The sequence below is a fragment of the Seriola lalandi genome, unplaced genomic scaffold (assembly GCF_002814215.2).
Source record: "Seriola lalandi dorsalis isolate HSWRI2012SDOR001 ecotype SW California unplaced genomic scaffold, Sedor1 jcf7180002054692, whole genome shotgun sequence".
Lineage (NCBI taxonomy): Eukaryota > Metazoa > Chordata > Actinopteri > Carangiformes > Carangidae > Seriola > Seriola lalandi.
Window position 1 is genome coordinate 1,314,373 of NW_019525245.1, and position 24,824 is coordinate 1,339,196.

General features: G+C 40.0%; 2 protein-coding genes across 5 annotated transcripts in view; one reads left to right on the forward strand and one right to left on the reverse strand.

Annotated features, from left to right (window-relative positions):
* Positions 1-16,903, forward strand: part of LOC111667730 (RNA-binding motif, single-stranded-interacting protein 2-like) — a 28,778-nt gene extending 11,875 nt beyond the window's left edge. For 2 of the 3 annotated variants that reach the window (XM_023423495.2, XM_023423496.2), the window contains exons 3-14: positions 4,645-4,703; positions 5,191-5,282; positions 8,315-8,472; positions 8,646-8,725; positions 8,853-8,962; positions 9,165-9,208; positions 9,424-9,517; positions 9,828-9,878; positions 10,040-10,150; positions 10,334-10,414; positions 11,793-11,880; positions 12,808-16,903. In XM_023423495.2, the coding sequence (XP_023279263.1) occupies positions 4,645-4,703; positions 5,191-5,282; positions 8,315-8,472; positions 8,646-8,725; positions 8,853-8,962; positions 9,165-9,208; positions 9,424-9,517; positions 9,828-9,878; positions 10,040-10,150; positions 10,334-10,414; positions 11,793-11,873 (961 nt within the window). In that variant the 3' untranslated portion in view covers positions 11,874-11,880; positions 12,808-16,903. The remainder of the gene's footprint in view (positions 1-4,644; positions 4,704-5,190; positions 5,283-8,314; positions 8,473-8,645; positions 8,726-8,852; positions 8,963-9,164; positions 9,209-9,423; positions 9,518-9,827; positions 9,879-10,039; positions 10,151-10,333; positions 10,415-11,792; positions 11,881-12,807) is intronic. The other variant, XM_023423497.2, reaches the window with a different exon arrangement.
* A 331-nt stretch (positions 16,904-17,234) lies between these two features.
* On the reverse strand, positions 17,235-21,644 carry faim2b (Fas apoptotic inhibitory molecule 2b). 2 transcript variants are annotated; one of them, XM_023423500.2, is made up of 12 exons: positions 21,314-21,644; positions 20,613-20,658; positions 20,223-20,290; positions 20,054-20,118; positions 19,886-19,939; positions 19,742-19,792; positions 19,596-19,635; positions 19,453-19,490; positions 19,240-19,327; positions 19,007-19,102; positions 18,698-18,751; positions 17,235-18,583 (listed from the first exon to the last, which is right to left on the reverse strand). In XM_023423500.2, the coding sequence occupies exons 1-12, from the start codon at positions 21,326-21,328 to the stop codon at positions 18,434-18,436; spliced, it is 765 nt and encodes a 254-aa protein (XP_023279268.1). In that variant the 5' UTR covers positions 21,329-21,644; the 3' UTR covers positions 17,235-18,433. The 2 variants fall into 2 exon arrangements, with proteins under 2 accessions (XP_023279268.1, XP_023279267.1); XM_023423499.2 differs by having other exon boundaries at positions 20,613-20,661; positions 21,314-21,641.
* Positions 21,645-24,824: the final 3,180 nt, after the last annotated feature.

Here is a 24,824-nt window from a genome sequence, read left to right on the forward strand (position 1 = left end):
CTTTCAACAAGTAGAGATCCTAGACAGACGGATGAACTGTTGTTTCATCATGAAAGAATCACACTACGTAACTCTTTCTAAAACCACAAATAGTTGTTTTTGCATTTCTGTTTGTGTGTGGATACATATGGCTACAACATGTTAATTAACAAATTTAGAAGTGTGAGAGAGCCAGGCTAGCTGTTTCCCCCTGGGTGCAGTCTTTATGCTAAGCTAGGCTAATGTTGGCTCCAGCTGGATAGGAGGGGTAGTGAATGAGTAGATTTCCCAAAAAGTTGACCTATTTCTACCTCATGGAGATACATGTAGGCCTCAATTACAGACTCCAAATGATCAAGCAACAACATTTTACTAATGTGTAAGCTATGTAGGTATCCAGGCCAAAGATAAAATGTCACTTAGATGAAAAAAAGGATTAGGCAAGGCTTGTCCTGGGGCTGAAGTATTTGATCTCTCGATGATAAATGTAAAGTTGTATCAGGTTTGGCAGTGGTTTTCTGGTACAGTGTATGGTCTTTTAATGTGAACAGTCAAAGTAATTTGTTTGTTTCAGCCTTTTCCAACTTTATTGCACATTCAGAGTTGATTGGCTCAAAAAGGCCTGTTAGTATTTATCCCTTCATGTTGAATCAGACTACAGTCTGACTGTAGCTGGCTGTACATTCCAGTCCACGTTAACTGGAACAAGTTTGCTTTAGCTATTTATCTTTGATGCTAAATTGGAGAAAGAGTCATGTTGAAAGTAACTTCTCGTGAGCAGATAACATCTGTGCTCTCTGGAGCGTTGCTCTTCATCTGTTGGACACATGAAATTAAATTGTTTAAGGCCATAATTTGATGTTCAGAAAAAGGAGCTGTTTAGGCAGGAAGGAAGGAAAAGTGGTTTGTGAATAGGAATGCTGAATTACCACAACTATTGTCACTTTGATTAAATCTTGTCAATTATAGGAACACAATAAAATTGTCAGCAAAATGGTATAGCCTTAGAGGGAAATAGAGGAACGAGAGGATGGCTACAGAGAGTCAGGAAAAAGATGAGACAGGGGTAAAGAAGGAGAGAAGGGGCCAGAGAAGGGTACAGTATGTTGCCTCCTCATGTCCTGATCTAACCTTCCACTTTTTGTGAGACTGAACTGGCTCAAAGACAGTGAACTAAGACTTACATACCCCTAGATAAATAGCCTAGCCTCAACAGTATGTTGAACTTTCAAACGCACACACACACTCACAGATGAAACCCGGTAATAAAGAACCCAAACTGGTTTTGGCTGCTGCAGGTCAGGGCTACGCTGTATCTCACAGAAGTGAATTGTGTACATTATCCATGCATCTGTAATTTCCACGGATCATTCACAGTAACAACACGTCTCCTTGAACAACCATTGGCCATAACTAATATAAACTGACTTGTTCACACTGTGACCAACACTACAGCTGTTCCTTCTTTAACTTTTGTTTTCGATTCTCCATTTGAACCGTTCTGACCAGACATGAGGAAACCTCGCAAACACCAAATCCACAAAGCAAATGTACACGGCTCACAACCGATAATCATGTTGGAGAGTAGGTGCACACACTCGACCAATCAAAGAAAGTCTGAAATCTGCGGTTGGTTTGTGAAACACAGGGACCTGAGCTTAAAAGCGGGAGACTAACAGAGAAGTCATTGTGGAGTGGTGGAGGAGTGGAGAGAGGTCGGAGGCTTTAGGGGTGGGCGGGAGGGCTACCCTTGAAGGGGAAACTTAAATGAGTGGGAAAAGAGTAGCATGGCCTGCTGGGAAAGAATGTCAGACAGCCGTATATGGGTCAGATCTGTCTTTTAAATCCCTTTGGCCTCCACAGAGTGGTGGGCTGCTGTTCTGCTGCAGAGCAGCTGAGGTAAGCCGAGGGTCACACAGTCACTGCCTTCGGACCTTTGAACTCTCCTGGAGTCCCTGTTAGGAAAAACATGAAAACATGAAACGCAGCTTTTGTTTTTCTTTGTCATGCTTCTGATGAAAACTCCCACTGGTCAATAGTACTGAAGTGTTTTTCAGGCTGGACGTATGAGCTTGAAACCAGGAAAATGGTCATGAGAGTGAGTTACTGCTATCATCAGAATAATAATCATAGGAAAGGCCCTTCATTTCATTTATGGCCCTTCATTTAGTTTATGGTGATATAAACAAGGGTTTTATTATTATGTCAGGCATACAGCTTTTCCCAGCCTGGGTGGACAGACACCACCAGTCCATTCAAGCCAGATCCTGAATTCTGCATATGCATTTTCAAACAATATCCCAAAAAAATCCAAAAATAAAGACAACCAATTTGAATTTTTTTCTTTCATCTCTACAACAAAATTAAACAAATTGCTGACAAAAACATTTACTTTGAAAAATCAGAATACATACTAATTATTTCAGCCATCTTTTTCCAGGTGTGAAAAAGTTCTAAAGCTTAAACACATAAAAATGTAATTATAATGTTTGTTCAGCTGTTCACCAGAATAATTCAGTACTGTACATATTTAAATTATTGTAGTATTTACAGCACTTCAATTTCTCCAAAATCAAACAGCTTGCACAATCTGTTTTCCAAGTAATTATCAAACCATTTGTACTGATTGGATTTAAGATTTGCACACACAGCATATACTGTATGTGTATATGTCTTGGATTGTGAACTTGTACTGAGCTTGTAGATACCAAACATTAGTCTGTGCTTCATGTATTTTTTTTTTTTTTTTTGATGATCAGACATTTTCTTATCAGACTAAATTTAGTCACAGGCCATGAATGGACAATGGTTTCAAAACAGGAAGGAAATGGCTTAAATTTAGCATCAGTGGGCTGTGTGTGTGAGTGTGTTAAAATATTGCGTTCTGAGGTTTGATATTAGTGAAAAGATATTGCTGCTGCTATCAAATGAAAACCAGTCTGTTGCACTTAATTTATTCCTAATATTAGTGAAGAGGAACTTGTGTTTATTTATCCATTTGAACATCACATATTGCGCCATAACTTTTGTATAGTCTCTTGAGCAAAAGTACACAGTAAATCTTGTACGTGTGATTGAGTCTGAAAATGTTTCTCTACTTGTGGCAAAGACAAGGCTCAAGGAAGTATAATCTTTCAGTTGGGCTTGAATGGGTTAAATTATATGAAGCTGGTGTATACATTCATGCCTAATGACCGCTTTGCAGCTGTTGGATGACAGTGGGAAACTATAAACATATCCTCTGCATAGGTCACAATGGATGATGAATTATTAATGTCTTCAGTGATTAGGTTTCATTTACAGTGTATCTATTCTTCATGCCAAAATTCACAATAATCAAGGACAGTGAGTCCCGAACAGACATTCTAGCTGTGTAAAATGAGATGAATGTGATTAACACACCTATCTAATTACGGCCTATCGCGGTAGCTCAAGTGAGGTCATAAACCTTGTTCATGTGTGGATTTGCAATTTTTTTTTTTTTGTTTCGTAGAAAGACGCATGTTCTAGATGTGTATGTACGTACTAGAAACTTAAGAGGAGCCAAGGCCACGACATTTTATCATAAATACTTTAGACTGTGGCGTCAGTCGTGACACAAGTCTCTGTTGTGACCGTCTAGTCAGGTCTGAGTCATCTGGGCAAATGTCCACTGAGACGAGGCAGGAGTGTAGGACCCAGCGGTGCGCTGCGCTGGGAGGGTGGAAAAACAGAGAGAGGGAGAGGGACGTGGTGGGAAGGAAGGCGAACCGGAGGGGTGAAGCATCAGGTTACAGTGTACATTCCGCCCAGACGCCATGTCGTCCAAACAGAAGAACACCAGCCTCCCCTCACTGGCTAAATTCACCAGACAAGGACAGGTCTATTATACTGTAGTGCTGATGCACCGTCTTATAACACTGTGTTCCATTACTCTCCACATCTTACATAACACTTTTCATTAACTGCTTTTAAGGTGATTTTCATACCGTGAATGTTTTATGATTCTGCATTAACACATTAATTGATGCTCCTCTTTTACTGATTGGCCTATGTCATGTATTGCTATTGACAGCTATGGACTGAAATAAGAGATTAGGATACTGGCTTATGTTCCCCGTACCATATGACTTCTTTTGTGCGTAGTTAAATGTACCAAGCATACAGTCAGTTTCCTTGAAAGTCAATAGACACTGCTACTGACAATACTTTCAAGCTTTATTTGAGCCAAAAATATCAGAGAGCAGAGCTCTATCTAGGAGAGAGGTGTGCGTTTGTGTTTTAGTCTGTGTGTGTGTGTGTGTGTGTGTGTGTGTGTGTGTGTGTGTGTGTGTGTGTGTGTGTGTGTGTGTGCGCTAAAGACAGGCCTGGAACAAATTGTTTTTGGCCCTGAGGTGCTGTCTCCTGTCTGCCGAAAACAACGCCAGGGAACAGAGTTACTGTACAAACGGCAGACAAAGACAGAAGGGTGGAGACACGACAAAGTTTTCTATGACAGATCACATTGAAAAGACATTAATTGCGCAATGGAGTATGTATTCATGCATTCATACACCTGTAGTCATGCAGCCTGAGGATGTGTGGCAGGATTGGTATGCATGTGGTAAGAGCGGATTCCTCTCTTTACCCCTCGGTCCCCTAATCTGTCATTGATCCTGTTTTCTGTATTCTTGTGTGTCGTTGAAGGTACGGCAAGATTGTGTCGACCAAGGCCATCTTGGATAAAACCACCAACAAATGTAAAGGTGAGTTGTATCACATGAATCCTGAGAGTATAAATTATGATATTTCATGACTGTTGCTTTCACTTTTGCTGTGGGTTTTGGCTGTTTGGTTATTTAAGGAAGAGTTCGATATTATATTAATTTGCCTTCTTGCTCATTTATTTCTGTATTCTAAATCTGCAGCTACAGCCAGGAGATGGTTCGCTCAGCTCGGCCAATAAACTACTCTGTCCAAAGGTTCAAACAAATCTGCCCACAAGCCCCTCTAAAGATCACTAATTAACATGTCATATATATTTTTTATTTTATTTACAGAAACCTAGGGGCAGATTCGGGCGAGCTGTTTCCCCCTGCCTGGCCTGGCTTTAGCTGTAGATGTATTGACAGATATAAGAGTGGCGTGGATCATCCCGTCTAACTCAGCAAGACAGCGAAACGGTTTACCTCACAAAAAAATGTCACAGCAGCTTTAACCCTAACCTTAACCCTAAATGTGTCTGTTTAACAGGGTATGGCTTTGTGGACTTTGACAGTCCAGCAGCGGCACAGAAAGCTGTTACAGCTCTGAAGTCCAGCGGGGTCCAGGCTCAGATGGCCAAAGTAAGAATTACCAAACTCCTCATCAGCTTTGTTATACAACTGCCACCACGTTTATGCCCCCAAATTTTCAGGTCACTGTGGGGTTATTGATCTGGTCTTGTCTGGCCCTTCCTCTAAAATGTATTGATCTCTTAAGAGCCTCCTGTTCAACTTTGATCCTCAAGAGTCGTTGTCCCTTTCTGCACAAGCACACCCTCGTCCTCTCTATCATGTAAAAGATAAACTGTTACATGCTGTGGCCTGATTGCCAGTGAGTGTCCTGTTGGCAAGGGTACAAGATAAACTCTGGTTTATAGGGAGGCGTGTGTTCTGTTATACTTCATTGGGTGAACCTGTGCCAATAATGGACAGTTGTATGAAGGATAAAATCAGGCTTGATGCAGACTGGACTTGTTATAAGCAGAAATAATCAGTCCTCTCTGCCGATCTTTTCATTATCATTTCGTCTCCTCTTTCTTCATTGCCCTCCTCGCTACTGTCTCTCCTCTCCCCTCACGCCCTTGTCTCCGTGCTTGTGTATGTTGCTAACGTGCTCCTGTTGTAGCGCTTGTTCTGAGCTCTTTGTCCAAGTGTCTGCAGTCAAAAAAGCAACTCTTGTCGGCCCATTAAGCTGATCCCTCTGGCTCTCAGGCTCCCCATTGAGGGAACCCAGGGGAGGGTGCCACTACACCCACTATCAATGGGACATGCACAATAGGCTGGCATTGTCCATCGTCTGGGCACAGGCCTGGGGCTGACACCAGCACTTAATACACTCCACCCCAATGTCCCTGCCCCCTCCGTCTGTCCTGCACCCAAACAGACCCACTGCAATGTAACACCGGGGTCTCCCTCAGCCCAGCCCAGGGAAACTGTAACAGATCCACGCTGCCAGCTGACCTGAACCAGTCCAGTGCAACTAAACCCTGAGTCTAAGTTCACTGCACCTCCTCTGTAAGAGTGCCACTCAATCCTGTGTATTTCAATACCCGACAAGTGCAACTGGACACCAAAACTTGGACTCACCCAGAGGTGTTGATAACCACTATATAAACCTAAATATACACAGCTGCCTCCGAGTCACTGGGTTACTTCAGGTCAGAGTAAACAGGTAATGGTCTGAGATCAGATTAGTGTCAAACTCTAGAGTGCAGCCTCACCTGTTTGCACCCTCACCATGGCTGCTGCAGCGTGTTGTTCACAAACACAATGAGCCACACCTTGCACTGTCTGTCCTCAAGAGTACGCTCGGTCCCTGAACAGGCCACCCCAGCCTCCGAGCTGTGGGCCCAGGGGAGCCGTGTGTGCAGGGCCAGGGAAACAATGGCAGAGTTATAAATAGAACCCTCCTTACTCAGACTCAGACGTCAGCTCCACATACAAGCAGGCAAGTACCCACAAACACACCTCAACACACCTCAACACACAGGGCTCACCAAGGGCCTGGCACAAAAGAATGCACTGAACACACAACAGCATTTTCTTACGTACAACAGGCTGAATGTTTGCGAAATGGGATATTGTGTGTACTAGCTGAGGTAAAGCGTGGATATATAAGAGAAACGCAAGGGAGTTTTGCTTCCATTGTATTAAAGCCTTGAACTTGAACTATCAGTCTTGTTTCATGACCTCCTGCTGTGTTGCCACTGTGTTACGTAATGTTCGTATCGCCGCACCCAGAATGACGACAGTCACAGAAAATAGATTATCTCGTTGCCAGGTGGCTCATGGCTGAGAACTGATACTAGTGCTCATATAGGCAATAAATCCTCGTTTAAGGTAGCTGGTGACAGACTTTAATACCATAAATACTTTATTAAATTCTTCATTGTCAGATCAACACCTGTGTCAAACTTGGCGGGGCTCATGTGCCTGTACCTGTTTGACACTTGGATCAGTCTCGTTCATATGATTAGGACTTGAACTGTTCCACTTGCATCTGAGCATCAGTTTCTTTCATGCACGACTGAAAATCTTTATTATTTGTGGTTTGCAGAGCTGTGAGACTGCAGGAAGTGTTAGGTAAAGAAGGGAGAAGATGGAAAATGAGGAGAAAAGAGAAGAGCCTCTTAATCAGTAGACACTCATCTGTCCTCTTTTCCTCTTTTCCTCTTTCCATCCCCCTCTTTCATTACCGAAATTACTCAAGACTCCCACCACTTCCTATCCTGTCACTTCCCCCCTTCTGTACAAAATATCCGCTTTTTAAGCTACTCGTTTCTCCCACCCTCCCTCTGCTCTATCCTTTTCCTTCACTCTCTGTTTTCCCTTCCCCTCTTTTTTAGCCCAGCCTCTTTTTTCCTGGTTGCCAGGCTCCTGTTGCTCTGTGAACTCTTTAACTTCATGCCTGGCTTCCTGTCTGCTTCTGCACAGTCACACAAAGTTTCACTTTCAAGCGAGTGCCATGAAATCAAGTCTTAATAATCTCCCCTCTTCATATTACTTGTAGCTATGGAGATCTCTTAATTGCACCATTCCACCAAAGTGCGTGACTTCATCCTCGCAGAAAAATTCATATTTGCATGTGCCAGTATGTTTAAGTGTGCATGTGGATTTTAAAGAACCAGACAGGTTGAGCTGAGGCTGTGACACATGGACAGGAATGGGCGACAAATTATTCACGGTTTGAGTTTATAGTTCAGGCACTAATTGCTTGGAAACATTTTATCCATATTGGCTCCTATTACAAAATGATGTTTGACGTGGTGTATGAATATGATGAAGCATTAATGTGTTAAGAGTGATAGCAAGTGTGGATGGAAAGACAGCTCACACTGCTGCCTACACAGAAATTTTCTGCTGTGTGAAAAAGATTTTTGAAAGCGACAAGGAATTTTCCATTAGCAAATGCAAATGCAATAGCAAAGATGTTTGAAAGTGTCACGCTAAAATAAATGTTACATTGAATATGAAGCACTCTTGGCTCATATCCTCCAGTGGGATTGCAATAAGACAAAAAGTACAAATATTGCATCTCTTCATTTATGGCACAAAAAAAAAAAAAAGAAGAGATTCTGTTTGTAAATTTTCTTCTATGTAAACCTCTGGTACAGCAACAGGAGCAGGACCCCACCAACCTCTACATATCCAACCTGCCAGTGTCCATGGATGAGCAAGAGCTGGAGAGCATGCTCAAGTCCTTTGGCCAGGTCATTTCCACACGTATCCTGAGAGATGCCAACGGGACCAGCCGTGGTGTGGGATTTGCCAGGTCAGTCTAAAGCAGCCTGGTATAATATTCAACTCCACAGTGGCCCATAAAGATTTGAGTACAGTTTGTGCTTTAAAGAAAATGTAGCCTTGAGTGCAGTCCTGGCTTATCCAAAACTAATGTAAACAACACTCCACAAGAAGGATTAAATTTGACTTTGATTTGTATTCCAGAATGGAGTCTACAGAGAAGTGCGAGGCCATAATTCAGCATTTCAACGGGAAATTCATAAAGACTCCACCAGGAGTGCCTGGTGCGTGGAATGTTTGTTTTGTATTGTAGGAACCTGATATTGTTGTTGTTAGTGCCAGAGCGCAGTGTTTTTGTTCCCCACGGTGATCACTGAATTCACTCTCTTCTTTGATCCGTTGCTTTCACAGTGCCCACAGAGCCCTTATTATGTAAGTTTGCCGACGGAGGTCAGAAGAAGAGGCAGAACCAGGGGAAGTACCTCCAGAATGGAAGGCCCTGGGCTAGAGACGGAGACACGGTAACATGGACTATTTTAACTCATGATTCTTAAAGTTGGCTTCCTGTATTTACAAGTGAACGTCTCTTGTTGGAAATAAAAGCGAGAACATGTGTAAAAGTTTGATCATTATCTGTGTGTGTTAGTTCACTGTATTAGTAGAGTACTGCACTGGGGTTTGCATGACCTCACTGGTTCTGAATCCTGTGTATTGTTTTCACAGGGAGGAATGACGCTTGCGTATGACCCCACAGCCTTACAAAATGGGTGAGTGGTATGCGCGGACTGACTGAAAACAGTCCCAACCCTACAGGAAAAAAAATAAGTGCGGTACTCCCAACTGCTGTAAAGTGCCGCCCTCTGCTGGGCATCAGAGGAACACAGCGATGTTGTCAATGTAGTCGGGGAGACATACTGGAGATTGCTGGCATGGTGCGGCTGTCCTCAGGCTCTCCTCACATTTTACTCTCTCTGTTTGGCAGCTTCTACTCCTCACCCTACAGTCTGGCTCCAAACCGAATGATCGCCCAGACTTCCCTCTCACCCTACATGCATTCTCCAGTCTCTTCCTACCAGGTGGGACATTTCTCTGTATTCATAATTCAATTTTTCTTTTTTTTTTTTCTTTTTTTTAAAGCTTTTAAGCTGCCCGAATGCCAAGGATTCATTTTTCTGCTGCTTTTATAGTGCAGATTTATTACGTCTACATGAGTTAACAGACACTCACGAAGGACCTCAGTCTGCAGCAGTAATAGTATTTATCCAGGTTTCTTCTTCTTCTTCTTCTGAACCCCGTCTGAAAACTTGCATGGGGGCTCTGAGTGAGCTGTGGGAGCAACAGATCCAATATGAGAGCGAGTTTCATTTTGTGTTTCCCGATCTGCAGGTACACAGCCCGTCCTGGATGCACCATCAGTCATACCTCATGCAGCCAGCTGTGAGTATCACTCACTCACTATCACTGCGCCTCTTCATTTTTCGATTTTTGGCTTTACCTGTGTGTGTTTGGCTCACACGTGACTGATTTAAGCACATTAGTGATTATAGGAATAGCATCATATATCATTCATATTTGTGCGTGTTTCTCTACGTTCACAGGGTACAGTTCTTACCCCAACAATGGATCACGCTATGTCCATCCAGCCCACGTCCATGATGGGTCCTCTTACCCAGCAGCTAAGCCACCTGTCCCTGGGCAGCACGGGCACAGTCAGTACCAGTCTCACACACACACACACACGCACACACACACACACACCGCACACACCGTACACACGCACAGACACAATTTGTACGGCAGAGACTTGTCCGCATAGCTGACTGTCTTTAAGTTTAGATATTCATGTTGAATACTACACACAATTTGTGTTTTCCTCTCTGCCTTCCCTACAGTATATTCCGGCCAACACAACTATGCAGGGGACCTACATCCCCCAGTACACCCCAGTGCCTCCCTCCAGTGTCCCAGTAGAGGTATGAAGCTAGCCTCAACCTCAGCTGCTAACATTTGAACCTTCATCTTTCAATTAAGTGGATGACCATTGATTATAACTCTTACAGGGACGTATTTACTAAAAAAGAAAACTGAAAAAGCTGCTGCTCTCAGTGTTCTAGATCTCAGTTATGTGTATTTTAAGGAGTGGCAGAGTTAAGGCACAAATGTAGAGGAGTTGACTATTCAACCTCTAGTTACTGAGGTGAATAGAGTCCATGTGACCTGAGGGTTTGTGTGGTATTTTATAACAGGTGGAAGAATGCATCCTATACCTTAATATCACTGAAATTCCACCAAGAAGTTCAGTAATTCGCTTTTAAAAAGTTAGTTAATAGAGCCTTGAATAAAATGTTTAAAACCTGTGGCATCAACCTCATGAGATTTCGTGCTTTAGAAGATTATTATTATAAATTAATCAAATTATTCTTACTGGCACAGTTAAGCCCTGATAAGCCAACAAAGATTAGGGTCATATTAGCAGTCACTTTAGAGTTAGAAAACATTTGAATAATGCTGTTTAAGTATATATATTTTTATATTCTGCCATGTATAAAGTTTTTCACTGCTTTTTCACTGTGCTTTAGCACCCGATGATATGCAGAATTAAATTGTGTAAAGAATACATTTGTCCTCCTTTAGTAATGTATTGACATATATTATTTATACTGTATGTTTCCCATGTAATGTTCCTGTTGTGATATAGCACAGTGTGATGTCCTAACACGTAGTATGGGTCTGTATAAGATCCTCCATTATTCAGCTGAAGAAGCCTTTGCCTCTCATGAAGGAGATGGAGAATTATTTGATTTGAAACTTTTTGGCACAGACTCCACAGTGCGTGTGCTCCAGCACTGCAGCAGATCCGGGCTGAGTGCTCTGCAGGAGGATGTCTGAACCTCTCTGTGTTAGGCAGCCTGTGGGATGAGCAACACAGTGAATGAGAAAAAGGACAGGTTTATGAATGGGTAGAGGCGAAGTAGTAAGCCAGGAACTCAGGCTGTGATTGGATGGATGAGGCTGGAGTAGAGAGAAGGGTGTGAAGGTAGAATTGGGTTAGTGTCATTGATAAACTTAAGCCACTCCTTGAATTAGGTAAAAAAAATCGCACATGTTAAGGGTCCCTCTTAGTAAATACGTCCTGTAGTACGCACTGGCTTGAGTTTAAGTGAACATACTACGCCTGTAAAATTTCATTCTTTGGTTCATCCACACAAAAGCATTGATGTCTTAAATTTGAATGGGGAGGGCAGTGGGAAAATACAGGCTGTTCCTTTCTTCATTGCATCTTTAATAACATCTGTTTAGCTGACACATGGGCATGAATTACCAAATTTCTTAACCTCTTGTCTTTTTCAGGAAAATGGCGGTCAGCAGCAACAGGTTGCCATGGAGACTCCTGCAGAGCACACAAACTACTCGTACCAACACACCAAGTGAAGCTAAGGTAGGGCAGTGACATATGGCATGTTATTGTAGTAGCATACAGTAATGTAGGAGTATGTTTTTAAAATGCATGTTGTGTTTCAGACTCTGCTGGTCTACACTTTCTCTAGTCTGACTGGCTCATTTCAATTTAAAGTCAAAAAGATACTTTGAGGGATGCATCGAATGTGCTGATTGGCTAAAATTGGTTCCAGCATCATTTGTTTATGTGTTGTGCAGTCCTCTGCTGAGCTCAGACAGATGAGGCCTACACTGTTCGCTTCAAAGCAGTTTTACTGTAAGATAATCAAATTTGGGGGGAAAATGAAAAACAGGAATCCTTAAAGCTGCGCTAATAGTTTTATTTTTTTTTTATTAAAGCAGTAGATCAAATGTGTAATGTGAAGTTGGTGGCTTGTAGTGACGGACCAACAGAAAACGAATTGCTTTTACAGAGCCTTTTACTGTCCTTTTAATGAAAAAGCTCTGATAAACCCACTGTATGCGCTACCAGCCCTCCACCGCTGTTGCTGCAGGTCTGCAGGATGTGTACATCGTCACCTGTTTGCTAATACATACACCACAAGATGATACACCGGCAGAGAGCAGGTCTAGTGAAAAAGCCCCTTTATTTGCTAGTGAGGGATAATTGTTCAGTCAAGACATTATTCCTGCGAAGAAGCTCTTGAAATCTGTTTCTCATTTAATTGCAAGTTCCTATTTGTATGAAGTTTTTTGTAAGAAACACAGACCATTTAGCAATTTTGCAATTTGACAGTTGACAGAATGATTTGTTACACTGTGTAAAGTGGTCACTAGTAGTAGTAATAGTAGTTTAAGGCATATTGATAGCTGTTGTCAGAATACATCGGACACAAAGTTTTCTAAACTGCGAGCTCCGTGTTTTGAGCAGGGTCAGTGCACCAACACTGTGTTGTGTGTTTTCCAGCTCCCTGCAGGGTGGGGCTGAGGGCACGAAATGAATCCAACCAAACAGGATTCAGCTGGAAGAGATCTGTGCTCCATACCATCACCAAGCACCCGGACTTGAACATGGATAACAAAAGGAACGTGTGTGTGTGTGTGTTTTTGTTTGTTTGTTTGTTTTTGTTTTTGTTTTTTGGGTTGTTTGTTTGTGTGCGAATGTGTGTATGTCTGTAATTTTTTTTTTTTTTTTTAAGAAAAAGGACAACACTTAACTTCATTGGACTTTTCTGCTCACATCCTCAAGAGTTGATCAACCAAAGGTGGGAATCTTCTTCAGAGAAGCTTTGATCTATTTTGATAACTGAAAAAGGAACATAACAAGAAGTTTAAAAAAAAAAAAAAACACAGAAAAAAAAAACTTAAGAGGGGAGGAAAAGACACAGAGCATTATTTTTGTGCACGTAATATAACAAATTCTTATTTTTAAAAAAGCATTCTGGACGTTTCAGAGTGATTCAAGGAAGAGTTGAAACACAATGTGTCTTTTATTTTTTTGTAAAATATGCAAACTTTTATTTTTATTTCCTGATGTCTGTTGTTTGACATTCTATTTGCAGCAGCGGGGGCAAAAATTTGTACAGATTTAAAAACTTGCAAACACTTTTGCTGGTCTGATGTGTTGAGTCATTGTCAACTGTGGGAGGCAAACCGTTTAAAGCTACTTCTTCCTGTAACTGCTGCAGAGATTTCTATTCACGCACAGATGATAATAACATTGACTGTTTATAGTTTAGTCAAATTCCTTTTTTTTTTTTTTTTTAAATTTTAAACCATTCTTTCATAAGTGAACAAAAGACAATCAATTATTTCTATTTATATTTGAATTATAGTTCTATTTTTTAGAGTTTTTAGATCATTGAAACATTTATAGAAAAGAAGTTATTTAATACTGTAGTCTGTAAAGACAAGATGAAATTGACTTTAATGGATCTTTACTCCACACATTAATGATGAGCTCTGATATTTGGCTCATGGAAATTATTCTTAGGTTTTTTTTTTCTTTGGTTGGATGACTTCTAATTCAGTTCAAGTCCTTTGTGCACCATCGAAAGACAACAACAAAAATGACACCTGTTCATACAAATAGTCGTCCTGCTCTGTTATGATGTAACTCCACGTTGCATCCGTGTCCATGAGAAGTGGTTTTAAGCGGTTTTGTTGTGGCAAACCTTCAGGTATCATTAAAATTCATCCTCGTGCCGTCGAAGGGATGAAGTGAACATGCTTTAGATCTGAGCAGTTAGATTACTGAGACGTAATGTGTACAAAGAACAATGCAGTTACTAAATTAAGACGTAGCTTAGTAGAAAGCAATGAGGGAAATCAAATAGAAGACTCGCAAAATCCCTGAGAATAATTTGTCCGACAGGAAAGGGAGCTGTAAGTCTTTTTGTTTTTCAATGCTGCTGTTGTCACCTGAGTTTGATTTTCTGTCAGTGATTTTTAGTTTGTAGAAAGTTAAATGTCTTCTGTTTTTTTCCTTTTTTTTTTTTCTCTTGTCTGTCACTTGAAAACCTTTGTGATAATTTGCCTTATTTTTTGGATGAATTTATCTTTGAAGTAGATTTAGATTTTAGCTGTAGATCTTAGCTTTTCCTAGAGAGTAGATGTTAGCTTTTCTCCACGTAGGGATTGATGCTGTTTTCTTGTGCACATCGAGTTTTGTTTTACACACGAATTTCCGTTCCCATCCTTGTGTCGTCTTGTCCTGATACTGTGTCGGGCCTGTTTGTAGAAAGTCTTTTTTTTTTTCAGAGTGGAGAGCTGAACCAAACAATGACTTCATTTTTAGTGCTGATCCAAAAAGATTCATACTGACGCCGCATCAGTGTTGTGGCTCCGAGAGGCTTCATTACACACAAGCCCGGGTATGTTTCGGTTTCAGCATGTCGAGTGAAGCTCATGTCACCACATACAGTACATCCAAATATGTTGAACTTTAATTTATACAGACATCAAAAAACTGTAGATATGTAGATAATAGAAATAATGGTTTTACAAAGGACTGCTCACTAGACCATGGAAGTGCCATTAAAGACGATTCTTACAGCCTTTAGTGAGACAGCAAAGTCTGAATGAATTTGTGAGTGATCCAAAATTCAGCAAAAACTATTTTTAGCTAAGCCTTAATGTTTTTTCTCTGGATGAACTGCCTGATCTCTCATAGGATTGACACTAAGTTGTATATACTACGGAAATGGCAACAGGCTTGTTTGAATGCCACCGAGTTAGTCGTCCTGTCAGTCGAGTTAGCTGTAGGGTTACGAGGAGCCTTTCTTCCTGCTCTTCAACTGTTCGTGTTTGAATCCAGTGAAAAACACAGCGTGATACCGTCTTTTTCTCAAGGCTCGCAGTTTAATGATTCTGTTTCTGACTCTGTATTGTCTTTGGATTTTGTTTTTTCACACATCATCTTTTTTTTTCTTTTTGCTGTGTGTTTCTGTTGTTCAATTCTGCAACCAAAGATGTTGTAGCCACCCTTCTTTTAGCTCTCGGTCGCAGGTAAACTACGCTCATCCATAGACGATCATCTGTTGTGTGTGGCTAGATGAAAAAAAAAACAAAAAAACATTTTGACTGGTTCTGATAGATTCAGAAAGAGAGAGATCACAATAACGGTGTTTACATGCAGGAAATATTCCACATTATGACAGTCGAGAGGTTTTGTGAGAGCATTTTCTGGGCACTAAAGTATCAAGTACTTTGGCAGATTTTTCAAAACGAACAACTAAAAAAAAAAAAGATCTGGTTTTGTTTACATGCATCAACAGAACTGAGTTTCCGTCAGTTTATGTAATGGAGTGTTGGAGTGCATGTAAACAGACTCATTATGAACTTTATTGGCTTCAGCAGACGCCCAGCAGGAACACAGAGCGCAGCTTTTATGAGGGTGAGAGTTTTCAGACACGAGAGCTAATTTTGTAAATAGTCTTTTCTTTTTTTTTTCTTCCACTTGCTCTTTACACCATTCTGTTTGTTTCTTCTTGCGTGTTTCCTTGATTTTTTTATGATTTATAACCTGTCCAGATAACACAGTGACTAGCAAGTTTTCAGATTCAGTGCACCATGAAGGAAAATGTCATGGATATTGTTTATATGTTCAGAGAAATGATATTCCATGTATTAGCCATCACTTTTAATACAAAAACAGGATTTTGGAACTATGAAATGACCACTTGTTACAACACAGTGTTTATTTATTCTTATTTTAATTTTTACAAACTTGTCAGCAGAAATAATAATAACAAGAAATCATGATGCCCGAAAATGAATTTGCATCATGACAATGACAGAACCTTAAGTTACATTTAAATTGGAGGAATACAAAAATCAGTGGTGTACTCTATAGACAGTACACAATATTTGACAGAAAAGAAATCTCCTTGTACTGATTATTTTTAGTCTACACCAATTTGAAAATCCTCTTTATGTCCATCCTAATGTAGATTTGATGGCTTATTTCATAGCTTCAAAATGTTTTGCTGCTAAAACAGGATTTCCAAACAGGTGGTTAGATGTTGCCCAGTCTGAATTTTCAAAATGTCTCCTAACTTAGTTGATTCTAGTGGCCCTCATCTGTTTGGTTTTTAATGAAAACTTAATGATAATAATATGTAGTAAATAGTTTACTATTATCTTGCTAATGGGTAGTTTAAATATTTTTATTTTAAATGTCATCTTAAGGAGACATTTCTGAACAGGAAATACTAAAAACATGTCTTGTTGCTCAACACTGTATGAACCAGGTTTGTGTGAATCACAGACATTTTGAAAATCTGATGGGCCTGTCTCACTTCCTGTTTGTGAACAGTTTTCTTATTTATACAAGAACTCATTTTGTACAGTTTTGTTAGAGGAAAGAGGTTTTGATATTTGGTTTTTTTGCAAAGCCACTTGGCTACTTTTGTCTTCCTGTGCCAGAGTTGCTAAAATTGTCTGTAACTTGTGTTTTTTTTATTGATTGAGATAAGATTTTCCTTCTTTCTTGGTTTTCTCTTTGAATTTGAATATGTCAGTTTTTCTTCCTTTTTTTTTTTTTAATAAAAGTCTTGTTTCAATGATCGGGTGAACTGTGTATTTCATCATCTACATAATTATCACCAGCATCACCTCCTGTTCTTGTTTCTTCAGGTGCTGAAGTTCTCCTCTTAACATATAAAAAAAAAAGGTTTTCCATGCATGTTAAATGAAAAACAAGACAAGCAGCTGTCAGTCTGACTGTGGCCTGTAGAGGGCGACATCCAGCTGAGCTGACATCATATGTCTCAGGGCATTTGAGTTGTACCTGGTCCGGCTGCTCTGTAGGTAAACCACAACCAGTCATCTGTCCATTATGTTTGGGGTTGCAGGTGGGTGTAATTTCCACTGGTGATGGAGGAGAATAAATAATTGAATCTATATTTTTTATTTACAGTCAATATTGTCTTGAATAGATGCTTGAATTTAACAATATGAAAGATAAAGCAGTTACAGCTTAGTATAGATGCAGATCTGAGACGGTGAAAAGTAAATGTGTCGTGGCATTAAAAAATAGACAAATAACCAGTTTAATAATAATGTGTTATTTGCTATATTGATATGAAAATACAGGAAATTGTATTCATGTTTTCTTTTCCAGAAACCATGCTATATAGTGTATCCCTGCATGTCCTGTCCAGGTTTTTGAAATTCACTACACAGTTAAAACACTCCTAATGCTCACATTGTGACCATTAGCATGTTAACACTAAATAATTTTCTGTCACATCCCAAAGGCCACATTAAAGTCAAATAGAAATTTCAAATAATTGCTACTGACTAAAAGTACTGTATGCCGCTACACACACACACACACACACACACTTTCCCTTTAAGGTTGGACTTTGTGAGCTTCAGTGTTAATGCTGGAAGTGAGTTGAAATCCACTGGTTCAGGTTTCACGTGTACAGTATTTACCCGCAAAACATCCAGGCTCAAACTGAGCTGTTAGAAATCAAAATACTGCATCTTACACACACGCATATAGACAGTAAAACTTTAAACTTGTCATATATGATGCTGGGCATAGAAAAATACACATGTAGAAAACAAACTGTATCTATTTAGTTTGTGAAATACTCAGCTATTAAAACAAACTCAACCCTGCTGAGCTTGAAAGTGCAGATTTCCTGAATCTTCATTTTTGGCTCAGTGATGGATAAACAGAAATGCAGCCAAGGAAAGTGATCATGCTCAACTCTGGGACTGTGGCTGCTTTTATCCACTTATGAGCCTAATTTTTTTAAACACACACTTAAGGATGGTGAGGTCACAGCAGACCCTTCAGTAATACAAAACCAGATTAACAGGAATGGCCAGAGTACAGTGAACAACTACAGTGAGATACGAGGCGGATGTAGGCCAAGTCGGGACAAAACCAGCAGTGGGATTGTACAGACAAGATTACATAACCAAAAGCAAAGAACCAACGGATTTGCTCTGTCTTGCTTACATAGTTTTGATGCACGTACAAACTAGAATGGTAATTCATCAGAAACCTTATAGCACTGATAACATCTTGAGAGTAAAAAAATCCAGCTGACAGATAGATTGATGTAGCAGAGGATTCTTCACTCGCGGCCTCCTCCCATGATCTGCAGCAGGAAGCTGAACAGGTAGATAATGTCCAGGTAGAGGCTGAGGGTGGCAAAAATATATTCCTCTGGACTTATGGTGTAGCGCTTGTTCCCCAACAGCAACTGGGTGTCAAATGCCAGGAACTGAAGTAGAAAGAGATGGGGAGGGAGGCGGAGAAAGAGTTTAAGGAAATGAGAGAAAAATGACATTCAGTGGGATGATTTTTATATTATATTTTAGAATATTCTGATTCTCACCAGAGTAAATAGGATGGCTCCTAATACAGCATAAATGGCGTGTAACCAGGGAACCTGTTTTGCAAGATAAAAAGCATTACAAAACACTGTTAAGAAGGATAGCAGGGTGCTAATTTAAGAAAGACAGCAAAGTGCTTTGCTAGATTATCTGTGAGGCTAATCCCTTGACGCAGACCCAAATACAGCCTGCAGCACCTGAGGCATTAACCTGAAACTGCTGTTTAACTCATCATTGATTACAGCTATTTTGGACTTCTTCTAGAAAGCCTGAATGGATCCCACTGGAACGGGAGAAGGAGGTGAACTTACATATCCGAAGGGGACGACAATGGAGAGGGTGATGGCACAGAGAAGCATGACCATGCACAAAGAAAACAGGATGCCCTGACAGGATGTGACATCAATCTGCAGTAGGCAAGAGCAAAAGCACATGGTGGATTTGTTTCATTATAACAACATCTGTCTATTTTGTTGCTTGAAAGCAGTTTCAAGTTATAGTTTCAGCATTGTTAGAGAGAGATAGAGAGAGAGAGAGAGATGACCTTGCTCTGGAAGCTGAAGACGGTGACAGAAAGACACACCAGAGCTGTGATTCCCAGACACAGCACCACTGATTTGGTGTTGTAAAAGCTGGAGGAAGAGCAAAGACACATATATCAACATTGTTCCTTTCTCTGTCTTCCGCCTTCGAAAGACACTGATGGTTGAAAACCAGTGTCTCATACAGATGCATGTGCGAAGTAATATAGATTTACCTGGACACAAATCCCATCATGAAGGCCATGCTCAAAGTCTGTGAGTGAAGGAAGAAAGAAAGCCACCGTTAGATTGTGTGCTGTGTAAAGGCCACACTGTGTTCAAGTAAAATGTGCCCTATTTTGTACTGTGCAATACTCACAAAGAGAACTAACAGAATGACGTTCCAGGGAAACTGCCTCCTGTTTGGGTAGGAGAGAAAATCATAACAAGTTTATATCAAAGCAGCGTCCTGTATGTGCTGTCATGAATATTTGTGTGGTTATTTACGTTGCGAAGAAGCGTTACCTCAGCTCTCCACAGCAGGACAGTGCAATGTAGGTGGAGAAGAACATGAGACTAAAAGGGGAAAAAGATGATGCAAAGCTTAATAAATAATGTAAATGGAAAGACTGACAATGTGTAATGATGTGATGATGTGTTTGCACTTACTATGATGCCATGTATAAGCTAGGATGAGTCTGAATGAAAAACCTCACAGGAGCGCTGTAGACAGAAAAATGAAATGGGTCCAATCAATAATTCATACTCTGATCTAAAGTGTAAGATCAAAAACGTAATTTGTAAACAATGGGACTTATGAGCAGAAGAGGTAGTTACCAAAATGTGAAGAGACCAACGATTGCCACGGTCACCAACAGCTGAACCATGAGAATGGCGTAGACCTGCAGGGCGAGATACACCACGTCAGAGCAATGGAAGTGTCACTGTGACGTGTATTCTCCGGTGTCGGTGTCATTTGTTTTAATAATAAAAAAAATTCCAATACCTTCCTGATGAAGGTCTGCCTGATGGCCTTGTCATCCCAGGCGAACTGAACCTGCATCTCCTCATAGCCTGAAGGAAGGAGGCAGGGAGGGAGGCAGACATGTTCATTTTTGATGTTTGTAGAAATCAGTCAATAAATATATGTTTATTTGTTTTGCTTTTTGATAATGATGCTGCAGAATTACTCAGAAAATTTAAAGCCACCATGTGGGAGGAAAGTTTGACTGGTACTAACATGTAAACTTCAATAAAGTGCAAAATTATAAAGAGAAATATGTGATTATGATTATTGCTTATTATGTTTCACCTTGTATTTCGACAAGTAAGTCTGGTAAAACCAGAAGACGGTGTGCATCTGTAACTAATAAAATATCAAATAACAAGGACATACCTGCTGTTGCCTCCTGATAACTGGGGGGCTCATTGCCATCATTAACCTGCTGGGATACAATCAGGGTTTGCAGGGTCATCACAGTTTTAATATGTTGTATACAAACATAGCTGTCTTTATATGCTCTATAAAGAGCAATGAACCTGTTTACTCTCACAAACATGAAGCAGCACAGTAATAATTTCCCTTTTAACCAATGATTTGGCTGCGTAGAGTCTATGACACATTACATTTTAATGTTAAAGCTGTCTGCAGACAATTTCCCAAAACAGATTTGTCAACAGAACAGCCTTCATGTGTGATTGGTTCAAAGGATTAGGATGCATGTGATGGTTCTCCATCTTTGGAAAGCCAGTAAAGACTACACTACAGCTGAACTACAGAGAAGGCAATGTTCATTCAACCAGCACTTTCACTCACACTAAAAAAAACAACAGACAACTTTTTCATATTATGTCACTACATGATTTATGATTGATTGATTTTGAACTTGTCTGTGATGCTTCCAGTCAGAAACAATCTACAAGTCTAAAATCAAAATCATGTCTTTGACCTATTTAGATTATTATCATCTATCACAATACAAATGACAAACTCAAGAAATGACATTAATATGTCATGGATCTAAAGTGAAAATATATCACTGCACTGTATATCACGTAGCTGCAGTGTAATTGGAATTAGGAGAGTAAAAAACATACCTTTCCCTTTTTCATGATTATTCCCTTTTGTCTCCTTTATGTTTCTGATGATGAGACTATTTTGAAGTCAATGGAAGGATGTTTTAAATCCCAAATCTGAACTTTCTCCACTCCTCTTCTCTCATTTAATGGTCCAAAAACACTGCGAGTTGTGAGCAGAATGTTGTCTGTAGTGTAGTTGTCGCTCTGAATTTGTCTCTAGTGTGCGGATTACACTGAAGCTTTATAGGCCTCCATGTGGTTAATCTCTCTCTAACCCCGATCCCACGCCACCCCTATCCTCGGCCTAATGAGGTCGTTCTGGCAAAATCCAGGTAGTTCCAAAACACTGACATGAAGCCAGACTGTACCACTGCTGCTGCTAAACAGGGGTGTTGTTAATGTGTCTCTTTTCTGGCACAAACCTTCTCCACAGTGTTCCAGGACAGATAATCATCCGAGTGCTCACCAGAGGACTTACATATCTGAATTACATATGCATTACATAACTATTTTTGCTCCACTTTGGAGGACAGTGGGAGGCACAGATATAATGGAATATCAATAACCAGCATATGTTCATTCATCCTGCGTGAGAATATATTACAAACAAACCCAACAACCCCTGAACTTGTGAATCTGTTCCTATATACAATGTCTTACAACAAAAACATGAACAAACACAGTGAACGATGTACAACTAACTTTTTGTTTATACTTCAGGTGGACTTTGTCATCTGTCTCAAATACAGCCACACATGCATGGGGATTAATGGAAAACCACTAGACCTACTACAGAGAGCTAGGAGAATCTAGTTGTTTATGTGCTACAGTTTTAGCAACAAAACAGGTCGACATGACATCATCTCTTTGTGTAAGAGACTGGTTTAGTAAGAGGCACTCGAGACTAATGAGATGGAAGTTAAGAACATTATGGAGCACAAACATAACCTTTACAAACAGAAATAATGAGATTTACTGGACAACACCCACCTTTGATCTCCTTGTGCTGATCTTCGATTTACTGGTCTCTGCTGTGAGAATGCATTTAGAAACAACAGGGTTTAAAAGAAATGTTTTATAATGGATCTTAATGGTCTCAATACAGATCACAAAGTAAGGAAATAAGAAAAGCAATCATCATATTTCACGGTTTGCCCACACTATAACTATAGTGCTGTGGTGATGACGTTGCTATATTAGAATATTTACCTAGAAATAAGATCTATATTCTGGCAAAAAATAGTTTGAATTCACACAACCAGTGTCTCATTCATCCATCCATTCATTCTAACAATCTCTTATTCACTGTGAGAACGGGGCAACTCAAAGATTTAATACGAGCATTGCATCATTTTCTTGCTACAAAATATTATTCTGTTTTAAGACGTACAGACTGAATTCCTCAGGGAGCGGCAGATTCAGGTGATGATTCTCGACAGGTTCATCACTATGTGCAACCCTTTCCGAGTTGTCACATTTTCACAGCGTCACTGTCACTGACACAATGTAATCATGAAAACGTCAACTATAGCCACTTTACAGCCGAGATTCTGTTTGATAAATGTTTGATAAACTTCATCCAATCCTCAGTCCATAAAACATGTTAGATATGAAATCATGTGAAACTCTATTCGCCTTTCCTCCTCGTGGCCACTGGATGGCACCAGAAGATAAGAAAATATTCATATTTTATGTGGTGAGAAAAAGACCTGTGTCAGGCACACCGGAAGTAATATACTTTACAGTCATTGCCTCTTTGCTCAGGGATGCGATGGATGAACGAGTTGAAGCCTCATACTTTTAACAAAATGGAGTGAGAAGATGTTTTATGACTAAACATAATCCACACTCAGTGCTCATCCTAAAAATTTTTTTTTTTTTTAAAGGGTAAACAAAATGAATGTGAACTGATGGTGTTTTAAAGTTAAACTTAATGATGTGGTAAACAACAGAGACATTTGGAACTAAACTTCAAACCTTATCATTACTAAGATAATACAAAAACGGCTAAATTATTTATAGCTGTGGCTGTTTAGCGTGAACAATGACGTATCACCAACACGCCTCTACTTTACTGAGTGGCACACACTTGTTGTGGCTTGTTGTGTTATTTCATGACTCATGTAAATCAGGGGGAAAAAGTTTTTTTATTTCAATCCAAACAGAGTGCACAGACATGAAAGCAGGGTTGTTTGTACATGTTATAGTGAATGGGAATATCAGGTCATTTTTACCTGAGTCCCAGAATTCAAAGTTAGAAATTATACTGGTTCTAGAGAAAACAACATCTCCCCAAGGTCCGTTTCATAATTGTTCTGGAGGTTTGGGAGATATGACATGATCCTCATCAGCAAATGGAGTTTACCAATTTAGTAGCTGCATAAATTAAGATTTCCATTTTATTAGCAATCTTATGCTACAACCTCCTGTCCATATTGGCTTGAAAGCTGGAGGTTAAAAGTAAGGGTAAAAAGTTAAACACTAAATTTGATTTAAATGCTATCATCTCAATCGAGCCTGGCATTGCCGTACCAATGCAGGTCACTGCCTGGACTGGTTTACAGACTGAGTCCCAGTGGCATAAAATAATATAATTGCTAAAATGTGTTGCTGCTGTTAACATTCTGCCCAGTAGATGGCACTTGAAGCCCTCAACATGACCCATAGAAATGACTGGAAATGGTTGTGTCAGAGCACCACAAAGGACTAAGCTCTTACTGTAGAAGACTTTCAGTTTTTTTTTCTAATGCAGCTCTGAGAATAAAAGTTTGACTGTGTTCACATAAATGGAGGGCAGAGTGCAGCTTTTGGCTGATGCTCATATTTCATTTTGTGTTTCAAAGGGAGATACATAACAGGGGCAGTGTTACTGCCAGAGTATCACCTGATGTGGAGGCGAATTATTGTTTTTTATCAAATTATCAAAACAAATGTACAGGTGGATATGTGTCCAGTGATATTCATATGTGGAGTCACAGGTTATCTTGAATATCTTGAATGTTTGATCTAAAAATATACAAGGGAGAGAAGTCGATCATAATAACCTTTAGGAGACGACAAATATCTATTCAACTGTATACAAAAAGTATGTATTTGTCTGATATTAACAGTATTTACACTAAAATCTCAGACATTCAAGGGGTATTTCTGTCTACTTTAGTCCAGCTTGAAACAAGGCTTCTGAAGGCCAGAGTTACTGTTTATGGAAAATGTTCCCAAACATTTATACTAATATGATTTTCCCAGGCTGTCTACCAGACTGTAGCGATAGCAGTAAGGTCTCCTTGTCCTGTCTAGAACCCTGACTATTCACCTCCAGAGAATCTGCATGTGCAAGTCCCAAATGAACCGTCTCGACTGTCTTTTCAGTGTCACATTTGCATATACCACGGAACAGAATCCTTTTCGGTTCATAACCTTCCCTCCCAGCTGCTGCCTGTCGTCTCTGGCAGCGTGTGTTTGTGGCAAAGAACATCACCATGTAGGCTATATATTGGAGTGTCTTACTCTTTGAAATTACATTTACTTG